Source organism: Actinia tenebrosa, unplaced genomic scaffold (assembly GCF_029948245.1).
Source record: "Actinia tenebrosa isolate PJP-AT-01 unplaced genomic scaffold, QUT_ActTen_1.0 PGA_scaffold9__36_contigs__length_13948895, whole genome shotgun sequence".
In the NCBI taxonomy this organism is placed as follows: domain Eukaryota; kingdom Metazoa; phylum Cnidaria; class Anthozoa; order Actiniaria; family Actiniidae; genus Actinia; species Actinia tenebrosa.
The window spans coordinates 5,992,883-6,015,910 of NW_028292586.1; the positions used below are offsets into that span (position 1 = coordinate 5,992,883).

General features: G+C 40.0%; 2 protein-coding genes and 1 non-coding gene across 3 annotated transcripts; 2 read left to right on the top strand and 1 right to left on the bottom strand.

Annotated features, from left to right (window-relative positions):
• The first annotated feature begins 563 nt into the window (after nucleotides 1–563).
• Nucleotides 564–8,705, top strand: LOC116303199 (uncharacterized). Its single transcript, XR_016118766.1, has 10 exons — nucleotides 564–668; nucleotides 1,804–1,874; nucleotides 2,262–2,373; nucleotides 2,463–2,828; nucleotides 3,351–3,725; nucleotides 3,992–4,345; nucleotides 4,896–5,252; nucleotides 5,801–5,904; nucleotides 6,346–6,516; nucleotides 7,370–8,705. It is a non-coding gene; the product is annotated as an uncharacterized LOC116303199 (transcript).
• Nucleotides 8,706–8,806: 101 nt separating this feature from the next.
• On the top strand, nucleotides 8,807–19,748 carry LOC116303201 (uncharacterized). Its single transcript, XM_089024575.1, has 10 exons — nucleotides 8,807–9,130; nucleotides 10,430–10,499; nucleotides 10,892–11,003; nucleotides 11,933–12,298; nucleotides 12,938–13,315; nucleotides 14,650–15,003; nucleotides 15,101–15,457; nucleotides 16,087–16,190; nucleotides 16,821–16,991; nucleotides 17,533–19,748. Exons 2-10 carry the CDS (start codon nucleotides 10,473–10,475, stop codon nucleotides 17,785–17,787), a joined length of 2,124 nt encoding a protein of 707 aa, XP_088880701.1. The 5' UTR covers nucleotides 8,807–9,130; nucleotides 10,430–10,472; the 3' UTR covers nucleotides 17,788–19,748.
• On the bottom strand, nucleotides 19,293–22,104 carry LOC116303200 (uncharacterized). The gene has a single exon (XM_089024576.1). It carries the CDS (start codon nucleotides 22,001–22,003, stop codon nucleotides 20,282–20,284), a length of 1,722 nt encoding a protein of 573 aa, XP_088880702.1. The 5' UTR covers nucleotides 22,004–22,104; the 3' UTR covers nucleotides 19,293–20,281.
• Nucleotides 22,105–23,028: the final 924 nt, after the last annotated feature.

The window sequence follows — 23,028 nt, forward strand, 5'->3', positions numbered from 1 at the left end:
CCAGATTGTGTTGGCAGTAGGGCTAGATTATCACATGAGAACAAGGGTTCTGGTGGTAGAAGGGCAGGAAGACCATGCCCAGGAAGAGTAGATGGTACAAGAGATTCAAGATTGTCTGGAAAACCCCAGGTCATATTGATGACCCATACTTTAGTTGTTGATCCATTCAGTTCCATATGCATTGGTTCAGCGGATGTTTCCCGCCGTTTCTCGAGACGTTCCACTCTGACACACAAGAAATTTCACTTAAAATTTTATTCAGAAATCTCATTTCAAAGGATTAGTCTCTTCCATAACCCATGCCTCTTTTATCCTGCGGACGTCCCGTTTTTAAAATGTAGAAATATTATACGTTTTTTTCCCCCGAGCCTTTTGGCTCAGATGGAGTGTTAGAAATAAAGATGCGACAATTCAAGTGATAATTATTTTTTTACCAATGCGGCGAATAGGCCACGCGCTCAGCCGTGCAATACCTTCAGGATTTATAACTTTTTTTTTTATGAAGTCTGACCTCAACTTGGAGCAGTCGTTTCGTGATTAGCGCTAGTATCTGGCCTAAGACCGTCCCCTCCCCCGTAAAGACACCAGACGGATCAAAGATCACATGATCCTTTTCCGCTGTGGCCGTTAATTTATTCAAGCTGGAATCCTTTGCCAAGAAGCTTAAGGTTGGCATTCTTTCAACTCGTAGAATTAAAATGGCTATTTCTAGAGAAGTTGTAACTGCTGATCATAGTTATGATCACTGCACCATTACTGAGCCTTGAAACGGCTTCCCTCAGCTGTTGCGATCTAGGATACATGTACAAAATGCTTACACGCATACGCATAATAGCTCTTGCATATAGCTGGCTACCCAATATATTCCCAATGCAACTAAACGATGTAACGTTACTCTAGACCCCTGGCTCCATATTCCCAGTACAGCTCAAAAAAATCCCAGAATTGACGTCGAAACCTATTTCAATTCCTTAAATTTTTAGTTTCATATTCCAAAAATTGATAACAATAGTTGTTTTGATATCTTAAATCCGTAATTTAGGAATTTCGAGAAATGACGTGGCGTTCCGGGTATTTAATTAAAGAATCACTTTCAGAACTCAATACGTTTGTTTAACAGCAAAATGTGAGAAAAACACCTCATTTTCTCTTGACGAAAGTGTGATTTAATCTGGACATAGTTGATAGAGGGGAATGGTTAGGAAACCTATTGTTATCAGGTCTTTGTTCGCTTGTGAGGTTGAACCGGTCTTGACAGTGCACAATGTTTGATTTATGCTCATTCAAAATTGCAAAATAAGTAAACATAAACTTTGTCTACGGGATTATTGTAAGGAATATTCAAATATCTTTTAAAAATCTTTAAGTGTTTTGAACTAGCTGCCAAAAGAAAGATTTTTGTCTGTTCACTCAGCCATTGCCAACAATGGTAAAACAATGGTAAAACAGAGAATTGTGCACGGTCACGCTTGAAAAACGTGAACAATAACCTATAACAATAGAGTTTCCTAACCATTCCCCTCTATTAACTATGATCTGGATTTTCCATTTCTAATTTAAAAACTCTCATCTGAGTCTAACAGGACAATACGATACAATATCCTGTTTGATATAACTACTGAATAATGTATGTAATTCAACCCTGATTTTCCTGTTTACCTTCTAGCTTAAGCTGCTCTTATTCTCGTTTTCATTACTCAGTATAAATCTTCTACATTGCACATTGAGGTGGTTTGGTTTGGCAGTTAAATAATACTCACAGTTAATTAACTCATACTCTTTTGCTTGTTGAATTTTTCTCAGAATCATTTGATCCACCGATTTTTCTCAAAAGAATATCTTCAGTCATGGCTAGCCTTGGAAGTCCTACTCTTGTGAGTAAAAAATATATATATAATATTCCTGTTTTTAGTTTTTTTCTCATTCTTGTTTAATCATATATTTAACAAAGATACTAGTAATCATATATTATTAATAGACACACCTAAGTCTTGAGAAAATGAATAAATTACCATGTCTAGATCAGAGGTTGTCAAGTTTGGAGATAATAGTGTGCTTGATAGATTGCTTTCGCAATGGATCAGTTGTCCAACTTAAGTCAAAGATTTCTGGCAGAACCCTTACTCTAGAAGACACACCTAAGACACACCTAAGTCTTGAGAAAATGAATAAATTACCATGTCTAGATATGATCAGAGGTCGTCAAGTTTGGAAATGATAGTGTTCACTTCTGATTGAATCTACATCGTTTTCTTATGCAGGACTGCTTCCGCAATGGATCAGTTGTTCAACTTAAGTCAAAGATTTCTGGCAGAACCCTTACTCTAGAAGAGGGTGGGTACGTATATGGTAATGGATCGGTAGGCTACTATGGTAAGCTATCAAACACATATCCTAGTATTCATGTCATGATGACCTCATTTTCCCATTGACTGTGCAAATAATTTTTTTTCTACTTTAAGCTGGAAGTCTTGGCCCTAGAACCCCAGTATGGGGATGCTGGAGTGATGGGACATACCACCGTGGGACAATATCCAATGTGGATACCCAAGTCCACATCAAGTTTAATGACGGGGATACAATTTCTCATGATGCACATGATCAAGCTGCTGTTGTTGCTGATGTCAACCCAGACCCTGAAGTTGTTCAAGTTGGTTCTCGGGTGATTGCTCAGTTTCGCGGCAGAGCCAAGTACTATCCTGGGCGTGTCACCATGGTTGACCGGGCCAATCCAAAATGCCCTAGGTGTGACATTCAGTTTGATGATGGAGACAAGGATTCTGCTGATGTCAATCAAATGCGCATGCTTCCAGATGTTTCTGCTTCATGTAGGTGACATAAATTATAAATTCTGACTAGTTTGACATATCTATTGATGTAAAAGGGAATTTCAGATTCAAGGGTGGTGTAGCACTAATGCACTCACCTCTGCTGGGCTCTGGGGGTTCCCTTACTGATCTCATCATTGCATGTGATAAGAGTTTGTTGGGTCTCTTCCATGCACGGTTTTTCTCTAGGTTATCTAAGACAAACAAGCAAGGTCATTTCCTAGAGTATCATTTCTTTGTTTAATGTTTGCAAATGAGAAGTCACATGAATATGGATACATGAGACAACTTAAACAAAGGGTCTTTTTCTCAAGGGAAGTATGACATATTGGTCTGAAATGGGAAAACAGCTACACCCAAGATAAGAAAATCTATTATTACTGTAGTCTCCTACTACACCGGCACTATTACTCAGTCATGTCCAACTTAAGGGAATAACAGTTGCATGCATGACATTAATATCTGCTGGGTCAGAGACGATTATTACTGGTATTCTCTAATTGATTTATTCCATACATACAGCTTTAGAAGCTCCTGCAATCGCTATAAACAGCCGTGTTCTTGGCCGCTGGAGCAATGAAAAGTATTACCGAGGCAGAGTAACCAATATTGGGGGTAAAATAGATGTCCAGTTTGATGATGGTGACAAAATTCAACATGACCCAAGTGACATCAGTGCTATAATTTATGACGTCAATCCAAGGCCAGGAAGCATTCAAGTCGGCACTAGAGTGGTAGGATTTTGGCCAAACGGAAATAAATTTTACCTTGGAAAAGTTACGCAAGTGGACTACATGAACCCTCATTCCCCCAGGTACTTTGTACAGTTTGATGACGGAGATCAAATCTGGTGTAATCTGAATGAGGTCAGACCTGTACCCCTGCGACGTGAAAGTGGTAGGTTCTTATGCCTATAGCATTGTGTACATAATTCCAGAAAATGACTCGTCCTTTTTATCAAGGGAGATAGAAATTGGCCAGATAGGAAAACAGAGACATACAGAAGTATTCCAGGGATTCCATATATTCAAATTTGAGTTACACTTAAAGTGGATTCAGGCCTGTCGGCATGAGTAATTTCGAGAGTAATTCATGGGTTTTTGAAAACCACTCTACTTTAGTTGCTCACTTTACAATAACCAAAATATATGTCTATTTAACAGTTGGTTGTACTGTCTGGGGCCGCTGGACCAACAACCAGTACTACCATGGGCGTGTCACCAGTACCAGTGGAGGAAAGGTCCATGTAACTTTCGACGATGGTGACAGCATATCACACAACATGAATGATGCCAGTAGTGTGATAGTCGACATGGTACCTAACCCTGCTCATGTGCCAGTTGGCTCTCATGTAATAGGCGCATGGCCTGGACGTAGTAAGTTTTACAAAGGAAGGGTAACACAGATTGACCCCACAAATTACTATGCCCCCCGCTATTTTGTTACATATGATGATGGAGACCAAGCATGGGTCACGTTTGATCAAGTCAGGCTTCTACCGATGCGAGTTAATGAAGGTGAGCATGTCCAGCATTTCTTAGCAGGGGAACAGGGACCACAAACGGGGGGGGGGGGGGAGGGCCCTGCAGGCGTTTGGCCTCACAACATTTTAGCTCCACTTTCTTTTTTTTCCAGCATCCCTTAGACGGGGAACAGGGACCCAAACAGGGGGGGTTAAGGGCTAGCACGGGTTTGGCCCCACCTCATTTTAGCTCCACCTTCATAATTTTGGGAGATAGCATGCCTTTCAGAATATGCCGTCTGCCAGCTTCAAAATTAACCACCAACTACTTTCTTTTCTATAAAGTACCTTCAGTTCCTTGTATCACATGCAGCCAGCTACTTCAGACTTATAACCACCTACTCCAAAACATTCTGAAAGCTGTGGGTGGGAGGGGAATTTTCCCGGACCCCCCAGATTACCCGTCCCCAATAAAAACTATGCTGCACCCCAGTCCCTGGGCAAAGATTGGAAATATATGCAATATTTTTTTATAACAATAGTTTTTCACTTTCAAGGGATTTTCATGCATTTCTTTATTAATTTACTATCAATTCATATTGCAGTTGGAGTAACAGTATGGGGTCGTTGGACCAACGAAAATTACTACAAGGGGAAGGTTGAAAGAGTAGACTCCAAAATTCACATCTTATTTGATGATGGAGATAGAATCTCCCATTCACCAAATGACGTGACAGCTATAGTGCTTGATACCACCCCAAACCCAGGACTGGTTGCCAGAGGAAGTCGTGTAATCGCTGCCTGGAAAGGAAAACCCAAGTTGTATCTTGGTACAGTCATGAGTGTGGACAACAAGAACCCTTATGAAGTACAATACCATATATATTATGATGATGGAGACAAAGGATTGGTTAATGTTAATCAACTCCGCCTTTTGCCGTCACCTGGCCCAGCAACTGAAGGTTGGTGTTACAGTATGTAGTTTAGAAAGTATCAATAACTTGAGGGATCAAAACATGTTACAAGGTTGCCCAGGGTTTTCTCTAGGTTCTCTGGTTTTCCTCCATCAGCAAAAGCTCAATGGGCTATAACAAATTCCAATATGATATTTTGGGGTTAATGGGTTGGGTTGAGTTTTGTAAAATTGATGTTGTCATTGTTTTTTTGTATTGGTGGTAGGTGTGTGCCTGTCTATGGACCAAGACAATAGAAGTTTTGGAATAAATAAAAAAGAACATTTGTAGCCATACCTGTTTGTTCTTTCAATATCGATGTTGTGCTTTTTCCTGTGCTTTGAGGGTTTTTCACCAAAATTTTCTTCTGTTTTCTTCCCTCCACAGCAATCAACTTCTAAATTCTAATTCAATCTAGAAAGCGTGCATGTGAGCATATGCATATGAAATATGCGCGTTACAATTAATATCAAAGTTTAGTTTCAAATATCAAAGTTTATATTCGATCTTCGATATTTCAATTGATTTGTCCACCATCTATTTGCCTGCAATTTCAGCTCAGTTTTCAGCCATTCAACTTGGTGGCAATGTGGTCGCTTTGAGAAGTGTTGCAAATCCTCAATACTTTCTTGGTATTGAGGGAGGTAGATTAGTTGGAAAGGTAACTTATAACCCATTTACCAGATTTCTCCATTTTCCCCTCATCTCATCACTTCCTTCCTCTTTTACCTAATTCCTCTTTTACCTATCCTCTTTTACCTTCCTCTTTTACCTTCCTCTTTTACCTTCCTCTTTTACCTTCTCTTTTACCTTCTCTCACTTCCTATTCATTCATCCTTTCTTCATTTTTCCTTTTTCTCTTCTTTTCTTTGATACTCCATTTCAGCTACTCTACTTCTTTCTCCTATATTCTTCCTTTCCTCATTCCTATCTCTCTATCTTACATCCTTTTTTCATTTTTTTCCCTTCCTTTCTGCCTTCCTGTGTGTCACTGTCTAGCTCGCTTTCTCTCCCTTTTTTTGTCTTTCTTCCTATTTATGCCTTAATTCTTGGTAAATTATCAAACAAAATTTCCTCTTAAACTCTGTTTGCTAATATGCAGATGTTTGACAACTACTGCCATTTTTACATCCATGAAACACCTGACCACTATATTTCCTTGGAGTTCTGTATGTTGCCAGGACAACACATTGGCGTAAACCATGATGGCACAGTGACGCCTCCTGCGAGTACACCCAAGAATGACCAGGCATTCTTTGATGTCAAACTATTGGTATGTATTAGATATAAACTAATAACTGTAATGATGTTTACTTCTTTATAATAGCATGAGCAATTTCGTTAGAAATACTGGTCTTCAGTGGACTACTTCAATGATACCGCAACCATCTTTGATCACAAGGCATCATGGGGCATCCAGGGGGCAAATACAACTTGTTGCAGTAATAGAATTAACAGAATACAACAAAAGATGGATTAAGTTAGTACAATGATCACCTTAACCCAAACAAAAAGCAAAACAAACACACAAACTCTATGTATTTTCCATCATCTTTGATAGCCGTCGAAGTAGTCCATTTATCCCACTTTCACACACTACCATGAGATTCAATATTCTATGCATGCAACTCTACAATCAGTCTGGTTTTGAGGAGGGATGGACAAAAACTGGAGAATCCAGAGAGAATCCCTTGGGAGAGCACAATGAACAGTCTAAAAAATCTATTCAAGCAAAATCCATTCACATTTTGAATTTACCGGAATCAAATCATTGACCAGTCCTGAATGACTCAAAAAGCATGTAAAAGATGAAAGTTTACCACTGATATAACCCTTTTCAACCAAGGCTTTTCAATGGCAATAACCAATAAAAGTTCCATGTACTATAATGTTACACCCTTTTTCATAACAAATATGCAATCCACCCATCTAACTATTATTCAAAACATCTGGGTTACATATTTTTGTCTTCTGTCAATCAAATTTCAAGTTTGAGTTGGTACTTTTTGATTGATGGAAGCCATTAAAACCAGATGCCTCGCTATTGGGCTACATATGTTGGGCATGTAATAGTAAGTATAGATGCTATAATGCTGGATCTTTATTGCTTGAATTTTTTTGAACAGTTCAGTCCATATGGTCAGATCTACTCTGCTGAGCATGGTCATGGAGGTGGATACCCAGCACCTACTCCAGGCTACCCACAGCCAGGACCCTATCCCACTCCACCATCGGGTGGAGGGTATCCTGCTGGAGGATACCCAGGAGGTTACCCAACTGCACCACCCCCTCAGGGAGGCTACCCAGGTGGATACCCAACAGGTTCACATCCCACCTCCAGCTGGAGGGTACCCCGGAGGATATCCAAGTGCACCACCTCAGCCGTACCCTGGCACAGGCTACCCAACTGGTCCAGCTCCTCCATATGCACCAGGGACTCAAGGGCTTTCCCACATATCCTCATTAGTGATATGACCACCAAGATGGTTCAACAAATCGTACTACAGAAAATAGTTCATAGAATACAAGTAGTAGATTCAGAAATAGTATACAGTATCTACATTACTGCACAATGATGCATTGAGCTCTTGTTGTGTTAGCATTAATTCTAGTATATCATAGAATATCAGAAAAATAATCTCAGTTTATGGTTTCTGTTAAAGCACATGCACTAGCTAGTATAGCCTCCTTGACAGATTTTCTTAGCGTCATTACTCAACTCTCGTCTGTGAAGGAGGATAGTGTTGTGCAGATATGTTTCAAACTCTTAGGCCGTGTTTACATGGTACCAAAAGAATTTTTAACCAATCAAAAATTTAACCTGTACATACCATTTACATGGGACCATCTCTTTAATTGTAAAACAAATAGGTTCTGTTTACATGTAGGCATACAAATTTTCATTCGGATAGCTCAGACACGAGGGAATGGAACCCCTAACTGTACGACGTTTTGACCGGCTAAAGATTCATCCAGTACCGTGTAAGTAAATGCAGCCTTCAAAGCTCTTTTTAAAGTGGAGCTTACAAAACAAAACGTTAGACTTTTTTTAAATGCATATTTTTTAGTTGATATCTATTTAGAATATACAAGGTATGTTAGTTTTTATTCAATGAATTTCATGGTTTTCAGAGATTCTACTCTGGAACAGGGTATATAAAATCTTGCTCGCTCTGGAACAGGGTATATGAAATCACGCTCTCTCCTCTCTTGAACAGGGTTTTCAGCAATCTTGCTCTGGAACAGGGTAGGAATTTCAGCGATTTTTACTCTGGAACAGGGTCAGGGTTCAGAGGGCTCAGCAGAACATCCCCACCCCCGGGGGGATTTTAGAACAGTTTTCGGTGAATTTGCATTGGTTTGACCCCCTCCGACGACCATGATCCTTTGCATTTAAACAATAGATTGTTTTGATATGACGTCATAGTGAAATAGGGCAATTAAAGGAGTATGAAAATGTGAGCTCCTTTTCTATATTCTTTTGTCAATCTTTTTTGTTTCTTCTTTTGTTTTTCGTTCTTCTATGATTCAGTTTGTTGACATTTTCCCAGACTATTGAAATAGCAGATCCCATTCCTCCTTTTTTTATTTCTCATTTTCATTCGCCATTTCCCATTGTTATCAGTCATTTAGTTCAGTTTCCCGCCATTAGATGACCCCCAGACAGCAGCTGATCAAAACAATGTCATGTGACGCTAGTTCCAAGAATTCAATTCGATTCAGATGAGGAGTAGTTGGTCGTCACGCAACGCGGGGGAGGGAGCGTTGCGCGACGACTGACACTAAAAACGGATGCGAGGGAGACTAGATGAGGAGCGAATTCCTGTATTTCTCTTGACTCAAATATATAACAAAATGTCATTTACCACTATATTTTGAAATCCAAGGTAAGTTAAGCAATTAATAAGCTTATTTTTGAGAACATTTAATTGTCATTTTGCACTGGGATAGAAAATTCTTCAACGTTTGGAGTCGACGTTAATTTTCTCTCTTTGTTTGCTTCAAATCTACACTTTTTACTGTTTTGCAAAGCTATTGATTCGGAATAACACTTAATGCCCAAGAGAATAAGATAAGCTTTGAACTTGTGATAATTAACAATGATTACCATTATATCTGGCCTTTGTTCGTGCTTGGTGCTCCGTTGAACCTTCGTCCTTCACTTTAATGCAAGCCAGCTAATTCGAACCCGCAATATTTCACAACGAGCGGCAACCCTTCCAATTTTGCTTTAATTTTGTATTTCTTTGTTTCCAACAAGATTTTCACGTAAGGGACAGTTTATTTAATGAAGGGAAGGGTGGGCTATATCGTCGTGTACAGGAATTGTCAGGGGAATTCTATTCAAATTCAAACTTCGAGTAGTCGACTAGTAAAGTAGTCGTCACGATAGCATAAATTAAGCTATAATAAATTATGCACATGCACATGCCATAAGAGACCACCCAAGCGAATTTGCTTCGTGGTCGAGTGGCTAGGTTTAGGGTTGGGGTTTTCTGAGTGAGGAGAACCAAAATCCTCGAAAAAATTTTAAGTCCCTACTAGTGTGTTCGGAAACCTTAATGACGTACTTCGTTAACCGGTACACAATGATACTACCGAAGGGTGGTATGGCGGCCTTGTAAGTTTAGTGACCCTGCAAAGTGGCCGTTGACTCTTGAATTAATTGATGAGTTATGTGTAGAAGAGCCTTGGGGCACATCAATGCAGTTTGGAGCCCGGGGGGTTCTCCTGCCTGTTTAGGGTAAGGATGTGCTGCTGAGCCCTCTGAACCCTGACCCTTTTCCAGAGTAAAATCGCTGAAATTCATACCCTGTTCCATAGCAAGATCGCTGAAAACCATACCCAGTTCCTGTATTGTGAAAATAGATACCCTGTTCCAGAGAGGAGAGAGGATGATTTCATATACCCTGTCCCAGAGCGAGCACTGATTCTATATACCCTGTTCCAGAGTAAAATTGCTGAAAATCATACCCTGTTTGGCGGCACGTACCCATATAGCGAATATAGGGGAAACACCCCCCCCCCTCCCCAGAGTTTGGAGCTGGGGGATTTCTTCTTTCTCATCCAACCAACCCCTCATAAATTATAAATAGTGAACTGCCCCTAAGGGTAAGGGAGATTGGGTAGATTTTTTCATGATACATACCCTCTGTTGACAAATAAATCTTTCTTTTTGATAAAAGAGTGACATCCAACAGAACATAAATTCTAGAAAGAGAATCTGCCATGGCAAGCTTAGGAAGCCCAACTTTGGTAAGTAATGTGTAGTTCCGAAAATTATCCATACCCACCTCACAGAGGAATTTTTTTAAGACACCCACCTACGCCCCGGAAATTCCAATTTTCTTCCATACGAACTCTGTAATTTTTGTTCTTTGTCTGACCCCCCTACTCTTCGGAAATTCCAAATTCCTCTGTGGGGTGGGTATGGATGATTTCTGGAACTACACAATATACATAAATTTTGCAATTTACTCATTAAACCACTCGTAGTGTGTGCACAAGCTCCCTGCTCAGGCAATTAAAATGCTTGGACATGCATCCCCCCTTTTGCATTGAAAAAAAAGTGTTTGTAACTGAATTATTTACGGTCATGGAATTTGCCCTATACAAGTAATTTCATACATTTGTGTTTGTTTTGCAAGGACTGTTTTCGTAATGGCTCCATCGTACAACTCAAATCAAAGATCACGGATAAAACTCTGTTAATGCATCAAGGTGGTAATGTGAGTGGAAATGGAAGCATTGGCTTTTATGGTGAGCTAATTATAAATTAATCGAATAGAATTTTTAATTTATGACATATTTCCAGGACCTAAAGATTGCTAAAATAAAGCAAAAAATGTTGGCAGTGATTGTCCTTCACCTCAAACAATAGTCCTCCTCACAATTCCGTCGCTGCCATCTTCAAAAGTAACAGGGCCTGTGCATTAATGAAGTGAGAATAATGGTGACTTTGCAATGTTGGAAACCTTTTTCACACCTTCGACATTATTCAAATGTCTATCATTTTGCACAAGGTTACCATTGTTCTTGCTTCGATGCACCCACAGGGTTACCTTTCAACATAGTGCAGGGATCTGTAAAGGAGAATATTAGAACTTTGGACAACAAATTCTGTCATCAAAAAAAAGAAGATCTTTATAGGATTGCTTAATTTCTTTTTGGACCTAGAAGTCGCTTTTCCATACAACTGACATCAAACTTAAAAGCTCTATTAATAACATTAAGTAAGCATGAAGTATAGGGGTGATACACCCATCGTAAACCCATATGCTCTATGCTGCACAGAGCATGATAGAATCATATTATGAACTCTGAGTCGTACAGTAGCCTACCAGGGATCTCAGACAAGGTGGCCTTGCCAAGACTTGGTCTTGCTGGCCACGCACTGTTACATACATAAAAAACTTCCAACTAGCAAGCTAATACTCTGAGAGCCCCTCCATGGTCTTAGGGGTCATGGTCACCCACTGACTACATTTATGGACAACCTGCAGAAGGATGCAGGTGCCGCTGATACCACATAGCAACCTGCCTGGCATGACTCACTGTGATGATAGGGGTCATGGTAGTATAGAAGGGGTTTGTTCTTGCATACACTGACAACTTAAAAGTATGATAATTATATATGTTACAATATGATATGATAAGCTATAAAATTTATTTTTTTATTTTTGTCAAAGCTGGAAGTCTTGACCCTAGAACTCCAGTGTGGGGACGCTGGAGTGATGGGACATACCACCGTGGGACAATATCCAATGTTGATACCCAAGTCCACATCAAGTTTAATGACGGCGATACAATTTCTCATGATATCCATGATCAAACTGCTGTTGTTGCGGATGTTGACCCATACCCTGAAGCCGTTCAAGATAATTCTCGGGTAATCACTCAGTTTCACGGAAGTGGAAAATACTACACTGGGCGTGTCATGGGTGTTAACAAAGATGACCCTAAATTCCCGAGATATGATATTCAGTATGATGATGGAGACAGGGGGTGGGCAGTATTGAATCAAATACGTGTTCTCCTAGAAATAACACCATCAGGTAATTTCAATTACTATCAAAATATAGCATTACTGCAATTTCCATAAACATGTGAACTCTGTGTCTCTAAGTTGCACGCTGAAATTTGGTTTTTCGATGCCGCCAGTCAAAAATATGGAAGGTACCGACTGATTAGGTTTGATTGATGGCATCAAAAAAAAAGATTTCAGTGTGCAGCTCACAGACACAGAGTTCACATGTCGGAAAATTGCAATATTTTTATTAGTACATGAAATTTATTTACCTATATATACAGGTCTATGCATAGAAAGTTTTCATAGGGTATGGGGTTGGTTATTGCAATATCCAGGGCAGTCCTGGCTTCCCCCAGCAGGGGAGAAGGGATAGGTTCCTCTTTGTTCGAGATTGCTTTTATCGCAAAAGCATAACTAATATTATTGATAAAAACAATATGACCTTGCCTATAGAGGTTTTGCACCATCACGAGCCCACACCCATAATACAGCTTAGGCTGCCTGTAGTTAGATGGGAGAAGATTAAAATCCCTTTGCTCTTGGGAATTGAATTCTTACTCATGTAAAACGATCATATTGCTCCTGCCATGGCTGCAGTCATGTGGTGGTGCAAAACCTCTATTGACACAGCCACTCTTTTTACTTGACAACACCATTTTATTAGCCCTAGGCACCCCTCCCATACTGACAAAGAGCCGTGTTCTTGGCCGCTGGACGAACAACCATTACTACCGTGGCAGAGCAACCAATGTTGGGGGTAAAATAGACGTCCAGTTTGACGATGGTGACAAAATTCAACACGACCCAAGCGACACCAGTGCTGTGATTTGTGATGTCAACCCAAGTGTGGGGACTATTCAGGTTTTGTCAAGAGTGATTGGTTACTGGCCACATACAAAGAAGTTCTATCTTGGTACAGTGACACAGCTGGACCACATGAATCCACAGTTTCCACGGTACTTTGTACAGTTTAATGACGGATATCAAATCTGGTGTAATCTGAATGAGGTCAGACCTGCAGTACCCTTGAGACGAGAACAAGGTTAGAATTGAACCCTTTTTGTTCTCATCTTTTGATAGACATATAGGGTGGTGCAAAGGATAAAACAATATGCCAAATATGCCATCAATCCCGGGGGGGGGACTCTCTTAAAAAGTGGGTAGGGGGGCTCGATGGACCTTTTAGGGTCTCCGGCTGACTCCCGGCTGACTCAGATTTGTTCGTTTTGAAAAATATCAAACGTCATACAAGAATACTATGGTTGGAAACGTTGTCATTTAAATTATGGTTGTACCTTTGAAGGTCAGAAATCAGCATCTCAGTTAATTTATGCGTACCTCTTAGGGTCATTTTTAAAAACGTCTGTTGAGCCCCCCTACCCACTTTTCAAGAGAGTCCCCCCCCCCAACCCGGGCCTGTCAATGAAACATCATAACATCTGAAATCATAAAATAAAAAATTCAGCTTAGTTGGACATTGAAAGATAAAATAAATAGGATTCCTTAATTTATTTGCTTGCAGTTTTTGAAGGTCATTTGTGCCTGACGTGATTGACCTACAAATCACACCCTTTTGCAATTTTCAAATATTATATCACACAGTTATTTTGGCTAGCTGTAATCACTTGTCACTAGTAACCCCTGCCACCCAGTTGAACGCAATTCATTCTCACTTCACATCATTCCATAATAAAGAGTAGAGGTACATGGTCTGTTCATCTCTAGGATTCATTTTGATCCAACTGCTTAGTAATTATGTGTTCTAGCTTTAATCATAAACAATCAAGGAGAAAAAACATAAAAACATATCGCACACATGATGGGAACTGAGTATTGTATTAATTATTGTAATAGACAAAGTGCAAGTCACCAAAAAAATATCATTGTTTGCTCTTTAGCTTTAGTTACACATGCATATGTGGGTAAAGCTCTTGAAAATTAGGTGGCAAAAAAATGCATTAATGTTGAGTATGGTGCTCTTGAGTATGGACCCCTTAGCTAGTGTGAGTGCCTGATAAAATGTCAACATTGTTTGCTCTTTAGCTGGCTGTATTGTCTGGGGTCGCTGGACCATAGTTACACATGCATACATGGGTGAAGCTCTTGAAAATTAGGTGCAAAAAATTCATTAAAAATGAGTATGGTGCTCTTGAGTATGGACCCTTTAGTGTGAGTGCCCAATAAAATGTCATTATTGTTTGCTCTTTAGCTGGCTGTATTGTCTGGGGTCGCTGGACCATAGTTACACATGCATATGTAGGTAAAGCTTTTGAAAATTAGGTGCAAAAAAATGCATTAATGTTGAGTATGGTGCTCTTGAGTATGAACCCTTTAGTGTGAGTGCCCGATAAAATGTCATTATTGTTTGCTCTTTAGCTGGCTGTATTGTCTGGGGTCGTTGGACCAACAACCTGTACTATCATGGGCGTGTCACCGGCACCAGTGAAGGAAAGATCCATGTAACCTTTGATGATGGTGACAAGATATCACATGAACAGAGCGACATCAGTGCTGTCCTCATAGATGCAATACCCAATCCAAACCATGTTCCCGTGGGGTCCCGTGTGATTGCAGGCTTTAAAGACAGGGTTCAATACTACAAGAGCAAGGTAGTGAAGGTCGAAAGCTCTATGTTTTATTCGCCTCGTTATTATATCCACTATGATGACGGTGATAAGGGATGGCAGACGTTTGATAAGGTCAGGCTGCTACCTATGCGAGTTGATGAGGGTGAGTATGCATGGCTGCCTGCGCCACTGCTGTACTTAGTTACAGTGTTATGGTGGTGAAAGCAAGTTTTGTAATCCCTTTTTATGCCTATTTTTAGCTGGATCAAGAGTATATGCTCGTTGGACAAATGGCTTGTATCATCCTGGAAAAGTAGACAGGGTGGATACTAAGATCCACATCAAGTATGATGACAGCGATCAAATTGCTCACGACCCAAGCGATGTCAAGGCCGTTATCCTTGATGTCAATCCTGACCCTGGGGCAGTTCAAAAAGGCAGTCGCGTCATTGCTGTATGGCGCAAGAAAGTTGCATTATATCCAGGATGTGTGGCAAATGTTGATAAGGCAAATCCTCAGCAAGTTCGCTATTTTCTTCATTATGATGATGGGGATAAAGGCTGGGCAACAGTGGATCAAATAAGATTAATGCCTGCACCAGGACCTGCAACAGCAGGTAAGATTACTGTAAAGTCCTGGTTATAAACTCTGGGCTTACAGTATACTCATGCGTAAAGGTTTTCTGTAATACTCTGGACTTATACTCATTCTTCTCATATCATTAATAATTCATGAGGAAACCAGCCAATCAATGGGCTATTTTTGGGTCACATGTATGTTACGTGAAACCTTGTAAAGTCCTGTGAAAGGGCTGAATTCAGTCTGTAGTAACAGCTACTCCAAGTCGAATAATTAATGAGCATGAGAGGTCATTTCAAAGCCTCCAATATTGGACTGGACAGGATTTCAAGTCTGCACAATTAGTCGGCTGCGCCTCACACCGTAACTAATTGCTTAGAATCAAAATCCCATCCAGTCCTCTTGTTGGCTTTGAAATATTCGGAGGGGTGGGAGCTTACAACTGGGAGTGAAAGAAAAGGAATTTGGGATCAAGCAGAAGCAATTATTTATCCTCTTATGTTCCAAGTCAATCTCTTTTGTTTCATCAACCAAATAAATACAAGATTTCAGAGGTGGGCTTATAACTTAAAATTTCACAAAAAGTGGGGGGGCTAAAGCCCCCCCAGCCGCTCCAGTTCCGCCGTCCCTTTACAAAATTGAAGAGTTCTTTTTTCTTTGTTACAGCTCAATTCAGAGTGATCAATATGGGAGGAAATGTGGTAGCTTTGAACAGTATTGCATATCCTCAGTTCTTCTTGGGTATTGACAATGGCAGATTGATGGGAAAGGTATTCCTTTTTAGTTCTTATATTTGGGTGGATCCATAAAGAAGCTCATCAAATCACTAATGATTAATGACGAAAAATTCAATAGAAATATTAGGGAGAGTGATAAAAAAACGTTAAAATTCAACTTCAACATGGATTTTCTCTGTCAAACATGAATCATATAAATCTCAAAGATTTTAGGTTACTGTAAAAATATCCTAGTACAATAATACTCCTATTTCATAGAACGTTGTCATGGCCAAAGGTAATAGGCAATAGGCGATAGGTGAAAAGCAATAGGATAGGTCTTTCTAAGATCAAAGACTAAGTGGAATGACTATTGTTTCTGCTTCTTATTCTAGTCAAGAACATGGGTTGAGATTGATTCAATGTTGTTTGTGGTCGACGAAACCATTTCCATGTCGGAATGACCTATCGCCTATGGCTTTTAGCGATGACAACTGTTTTGGAATAAGGTGTATATATATTCATTCTGAGTAAAAATGTATAATTTAACAATATTAACATCTGACCTGTATGGCCTTTTGACCCCAGCTCACCATTGCAAAAACTAGTACAGATTGGCCACTCGTACATAACCTCCATTCTTCTTATGAAATGTTCCCTTTGCAATCTTTCCTTTATGTCTAGACATTTGACACCTACTGCCATTTTTACATCCATGAGACACCTGACCACTATGTTTCCTTGGAGTCCTGTATGTTGCCAGGACAGCACATTGGTGTTGATCATCATACCGCTATGATGCCTCCTGCAAGTACACCCAAGAATGACCAGGCATTCTTTGAGGTCAAGTTATTGGTATGTAGATGGCCAGGTCATGAAACATCTAAGATATAAAATAATCAATACCTTGTGAACAAAGTTTCATAGAACCAACCTAGTCCAATTGGATATAATGCTTTTCACATTTTTCCCCTGCATTCCCTGGGTATCTTCCACCTGCAAAACCTAACAAGATAAATTCCAATTTGACCTGTGAGTTAGCCATGCCCTGACTTAGACTTAGATCAGCCCAGAGGTTGTTTCAGGATTCAATCTGTGAGTTAGCCATGCCCTGACTTAGATCAGCCCAGAAGTTGTTTCAGGGTTTGATCTGTGAGTCAGCCGTGCCCTGACTTTGATCAGCCCAGAGGTTGTTTCAGGATTCAATCTGTAAGTTAGCCGTGCCCTGACTTTGATCAGCCCAGAGGTTGTTTCAGGGTTCTTTCTGCGAGTTAGCTGTGCCCTGACTTTGATCGACAGCCCAGAGGTTGTTTCAGGGTTCTATCTATGAGGTTTTGAGGTTAAAGGTTTTCACAATAATCTCAATGACGTGACTGATATCGTTTTGTTCTTTCAGTTCAGTCCATATTCACAGACATACAAAGCAGACCACACCCATGGTGGCTATCCAGCACCTACACCAGGATACCCTCAGCCCTACAGCTACCCAGCACCCCACCCTTCAGGTGGATGCCCTGGGGCGTACCCCACGGCACCAGCAGGTGGCTACCCTGGGGGGTACCCCTTAGGACCTCAGGTTCCCAGTCCAGGGTACCATCCATATCCTGGGAACTATCCAGGGTATGGCCCACCGCCGCCGTATTTGGGATAAAAAAGATATGGCTCCAAGCTTTAAGAAACAGACGTTTTCATCAAAAAGAAAATAGCATTCTCCATGTTAGGTTTGCTAGGTGCAGATCGAGATAACAGACTCGCGACATGGAAATCGAGCAATACACTTCCTTTAATCAAAGAAATTATTAGAGTTATTTCCCATGTACCTTCATGTACCTTCTCACAGTAATCTGATCACTCTGGAGACCGTATTCAAAAAAATTCGTTTTCGGTGAAGAAATGTTCTGGATTCGCCCGGACTAGTGTGGACGGTAGGCCTAACCGAATAGATAACAATTCGGATTCAAATTTATCCTTCATAGTGTGGACGGGGCCTTAGAATAGTTTCCCATGTACCTTCTCACGGTTTCCATGTACTTTTAACGGTCTTTATATACTCTAACAATACATTTGATTGACGGCAGTATATTGCCCAATTGCCTTGTCGAGTCCTTGTCGAGTAGTTTAATATAGTCGCAGGGGGCAGAGGGGGACTGTGCGTAAATCTATAAATTTTTTCAAGCAATCATCCAATCATCCATCCACTGTAAGCTAAGGCACAGCAGAGCGAGCGCGGTATTTTATAGAGAAAAAGGGAGAAGCGGTGGTGCAGTTTATCCCGGTCCGTCAGAGAAACCTTCCTTTCTGGGTAACGGTTTAAGACAAAAATCTGCGTTATCCCTCATAAATATCTTCTTAACAAAATAATAATCATAATTATAATTATGGGCTTTATCGGTCAGTTATTTAACCTATTTCTTATATAAATATTATTCAAACTCATATAGCTGGTATGCTTTGAACATTTAAAAAAAAGTACGACATATTCTTGCATTTAAAGAGGTTGTTAAAGATATTTCCATTTAAAAATCCCATTTATCATTTACAAGCATTTTAGTCTTTCTGCTTATATTATCAAATAATAGTTTAAACTGTAATGTTCTTGTCAATGAATGGTATAAAAATAACTTGTGACAATTCCCCCTCTAGGAAGATTAATAACCACTTTAGAAATATTGGTTTAGTGTGAGGCTACCTTGGTGATCTTTGTCTGTCTAGAAGACGATGAAATGATCCCCCAACGTCGAGTAGCTTGCGTACGCGTTACTCGTACTTTCTTTTATGAGATTTTTTCTCATTTGTTTTGTGTTTTTTTTGTTTTGTTTTTGTTTTTGTTTGTTTTTTGTTTTTTTCAGGAAGAGTCGAATTAATTGTAGAGTTTACGAGCAGTCGAGATAACTTATGTAGCGAGTTTTAGAAGCCAAAACCTGACGCTAAACCTATGCGCTAAGCCAATATATTTTACTTATTATACGAGCTAATACTTTCGCTATTTTCTTGAGGGTCCTCAGAAGGGGTAATATAAAATGGGTGCTGGGAAAATGGGGTTTTATGCACTGGGAATGGAATTCACAAACAAACAAAATTTAATAAAAAAGGCTTGAAATTTGAGTAAAACACAGGCTGGGACTAAGGGATTTGGTAAAAACTGGGGCTGGGAAATGAATGGACCATCTTTATTGTTTATCCAGACAACCTCTTTAAAATAGCCCTGTCTATTTGAACTGCTCTCCTAGTATCATTGGAGCATCTCCTAGCAACGGTTTAGACCTGTCATGATTGTTAAGTACTAGATCATATATTGTCAAGATGTCAGTATGTGAACTTCCTAGCTTTTGTATGCTTATTCGCGGATCTCGTAATTAATACATTGGGAATTTTTCATGTTCATTTTTGCGAGAGGAAAGAACAGACAATCCGTTGAAAATTTACTGATTAAAATAAGAAACATTGGACTACTTGTGCGGTTGGACCGAACTTACTGCGAATCCATCTTCATATAGTAGTATAAATCCATTTAGCAGAGAGAGAAGCAGCCGGATATCGCCTTTGCTTCGACCTCCGTTCGCCTCCTTCTAATGCGACTTTGTTTCAATTAAAAGAAAGATTCCAATCGGATTCGTAGATCTCTTATTTAAGTAGTGTCACGCTCTTGATTTTTTTTTTTTTTTTTTTTTTTTTGATGATATCTATTCATGGTGGCCATTGCCTCATCTCAGTTATTTATACCACTATACAGCCAAGCATTTTAGAACATAGCTGAATGACAGTGCTTTTCTTTTCAGTCTAAAGTGTAGAAACCCTCAACACTTCTCATTCCAAAATACATTCAGCTTGGGTTATTATTTACTCCCCTCGTAGGACGGCTTTGCAGTCTGAGCAAGGGGAACTCTTCCTTTCTTTTCTCAGACGTTTTCAAAACGCCCAATTCATTCCTAATTGTTTAGAAGAAATATTTTTCATTCCTTCTCTATATGATGGCCTCCACTATCAGTTGCCGAAACTGTGAAGTTTCGTGATTAAAATTTTAAGCAAGCAATTCAGTCGTAAATAGTAACTTTTTTATGACTTCCAAATTTGTATGAATCCTATACCTATATTATTCGAGCTTGAGCATGACTGAGTGTTTTTAGTTCAATTTGGTTGGAGTATTATCTGAGGCTGAAGGGAGGAAAAGTGTAGAACTTTATCCACTGATCGTCTTTGGAACTAATAACAACCGTCCCATTATCCAGCAATACTATATCTGTAGGTCTTCCTTCGATAGTGAACATTGCTATAAACTTTCCATCAGGTTTATAGACTTGGATGCTACTAGACCCCCAGTCACAGACGTAGAAGCACCCCTTCTCCGCGCACATGACCATTCCTGTTGGTAAAACAAGCTGGCTTGATCCCAGTCCATCTGAGGAACCGGCATCCCTTTCTTTCCCGCCAAAATGCCGGCGGTACCTCCCTTGTTCGTCGTACACCAAAATGCAGCCCTTCTCCATGTCTGAGACGAAGTATTCATTCTCGTGGTAAAGAGCTTTGAATGGAAACTCAAGCCGATTGTCAGATCCGTTTAGACCAAACATTAGATCAGGTTTGCCAAACGGAGTATCGCGGTACACAAAGATACACGAGCGATACTGACGAACCGATGGCTCGCATGTGAGCAAAATCCGTCCGTCTGCCGCGACAGTAGCAAAACAATACCTCACGCCGTATTTCTCGTTCGTACGGTAAGTCATCTTAAAGCTACCTTCTTTGATACTCAAATAGAATACTTCAGTCGAGCCACAGACCGCGAGAAGTTCATCGTCCGTTTTGGTGAACGCCACGCCTGAGAATGTCAGAAGAGAAGGGTTTTTTCCTGGGGGTTTGAAACGTTTTATCATCTGCCCACTATTATCAAGGAGCAAAACACTACTGTTCGAGGGGTCTGCAACAGCGATGTACTTTTTTCCATCCGTTGCAAGGCTGAGCGGTGCAAAGTATTCCAATCCTAGATCGTCAGCTTTAACGGTAACATGTGCTTCTAGAGGTTTGGGTTGATTGACAGACGTTTCACCGGCTTTCTGATGCTGAACTGATCGAAAACTTGAAGCATTAGTCGTATAAACCCTACCAAAACCCTCTTTTTCTACTTTACTAAGAATAGACATATTTGGACTGAATTTAGAAGTGACAACATCGTAGGGAGCCAAATTCTCGTATAGTTTTGCATCTATTATTTTCTGAGATTCTGATAAGAGATCCTTTCGTGCTTCGCTGGTTATTTCTTCTTCACTATTCAAAATATCTTCGACTTTGGAAATAAAGACCGAAGAATCAGCTACTAAGGTTTCTAGGACGATTCTTTGCTCGTGACAATCGTGTTCGTGTTTTTCGACTTCCTTTTGCACTTGTAGGCACATCTCTTCTTGTTTTTCGCGTATCTTTTCGATGATCTTCTCAGCCATATCAAGAATTTGGGATTTCAGCTGATCTGCATACTCCTGTCTTCGGTGAGTGAATATCGTATGATCTTCAAGAAGTTTGTTTGCATCTCCCATCTTTTGAATACACAACTCGAAAGCCTTCGCTAGTCTCTCCTTTTGCCGTTCATCTTTGCTTTGATTTACAATCTCCATCAACTCTGAATTTGTAACCAAATTACGAACGCTGTTTTGATCGAGTGGAAATTCATTACGGCAGACTGGACACAACACCTTGGCTGGCTTTCTCCGAGTCATGTTTTCTAAGCAATGACTGCAAACATTATGCTTGCAGTTCGGTAAAATCTTTGGCTCTTCGAAGTCTTCGAGGCAGACAGGGCAGCAGAGGTCCATACGTTCACTTGTCGAACTAGGAAGAAAAGAGTCGAGCCTTGGATCCGAACGAGAGGCCATTTCTTTGCTTCCCTACTCGAAAATCTAGGTATATATATTATTCATGCTATTTTTTCCCCCATGTATGTAAACGTAATATTGTGCGTCATCTTGGTAAGGTTAATGATATATGTACACACTGAAAAAAACGTGGGAAGGATTAGCATATAAGAATATATTATCGTTACTAGGGAATTCCTCGTGAATATAAATAGCTGTTTTATTCCATCCAAAACTGAGAAAACAACCAAAAATAACAACGATAAAATTAGAAATAATTTAGAATTAAACTCTCATTTTATGAGAGTAAACAAGCTCTGTAGCCAAGCCCTTGTTAGTGCATGACAGGAGAATTCATGGGGAATCTTGCTAGGAGCACAAGAAAGAAAAAGATTTATGATTTCGTCTTCGCCAAAACTATTTTATTGTGGAATGAATAGTTTTGTATGATTTAAATTCATAAGCATGAATATTTTCCATTCTTTTCCATTATGTAACTTTCAATTTAGTTGGGGTCCCTGTGTACAGGGGAATAAACTAGGAGACCTGGAAGGACTAGTGATCATTGCATTGATAGTACATAGAACAGAGGGTAGATCGGTATTGGGCGTAATGTTTTCCCGCCATTTTCAATACTGAAAACAAATTTAGAGATATTGATGGGAATGGCACGTGATCTGAAATGAGAGAACTACGCCCACAAAGATGTTCCGGTGCTCACCTCGATCCTGTCCTAACGTTTTTTGGAATTAATTTGAGAATCTGAGCCCCAAACCCAGCACAAGACTGTATACAAGGGACCTGTTACTCGTCAGTTCAGACCGCTTACCGAATTGGCTCGAAATAGCTAGAATTTTTATCATTTTCTATTCAGTCAGCTGGACAGCACGCGAGACAAAACGGCTCGACCTTTACTGTACAGTATTCGGTTTAGGAACACGTTGACTTTCGCAATCACGCCACGTACACACCTCCTCCCTCCCCCACGGTATTCTAGTTGTCATTTAGTCAAACACTTTCCAGTTTACTTCAGTGATATTGCTTGC

Bases quoted from the DNA above. Each gene is read 5' to 3' on its own strand.
- LOC116303201 (XM_089024575.1), top strand. From the start codon at position 10,473: ATGGCAAGCTTAGGAAGCCCAACTTTG. The intron at 10,500-10,891 runs GTAAGTAATGTG...TTGTTTTGCAAG, and splicing joins GCTTAGGAAGCCCAACTTTG to GACTGTTTTCGTAATGGCTC. The intron at 16,992-17,532 runs GTATGTAGATGG...TTGTTCTTTCAG, and splicing joins TCTTTGAGGTCAAGTTATTG to TTCAGTCCATATTCACAGAC.
- LOC116303200 (XM_089024576.1), bottom strand. From the start codon at position 22,003: ATGGCCTCTCGTTCGGATCCAAGGCTCGACTCTTTTCTTCCTAGTTCG.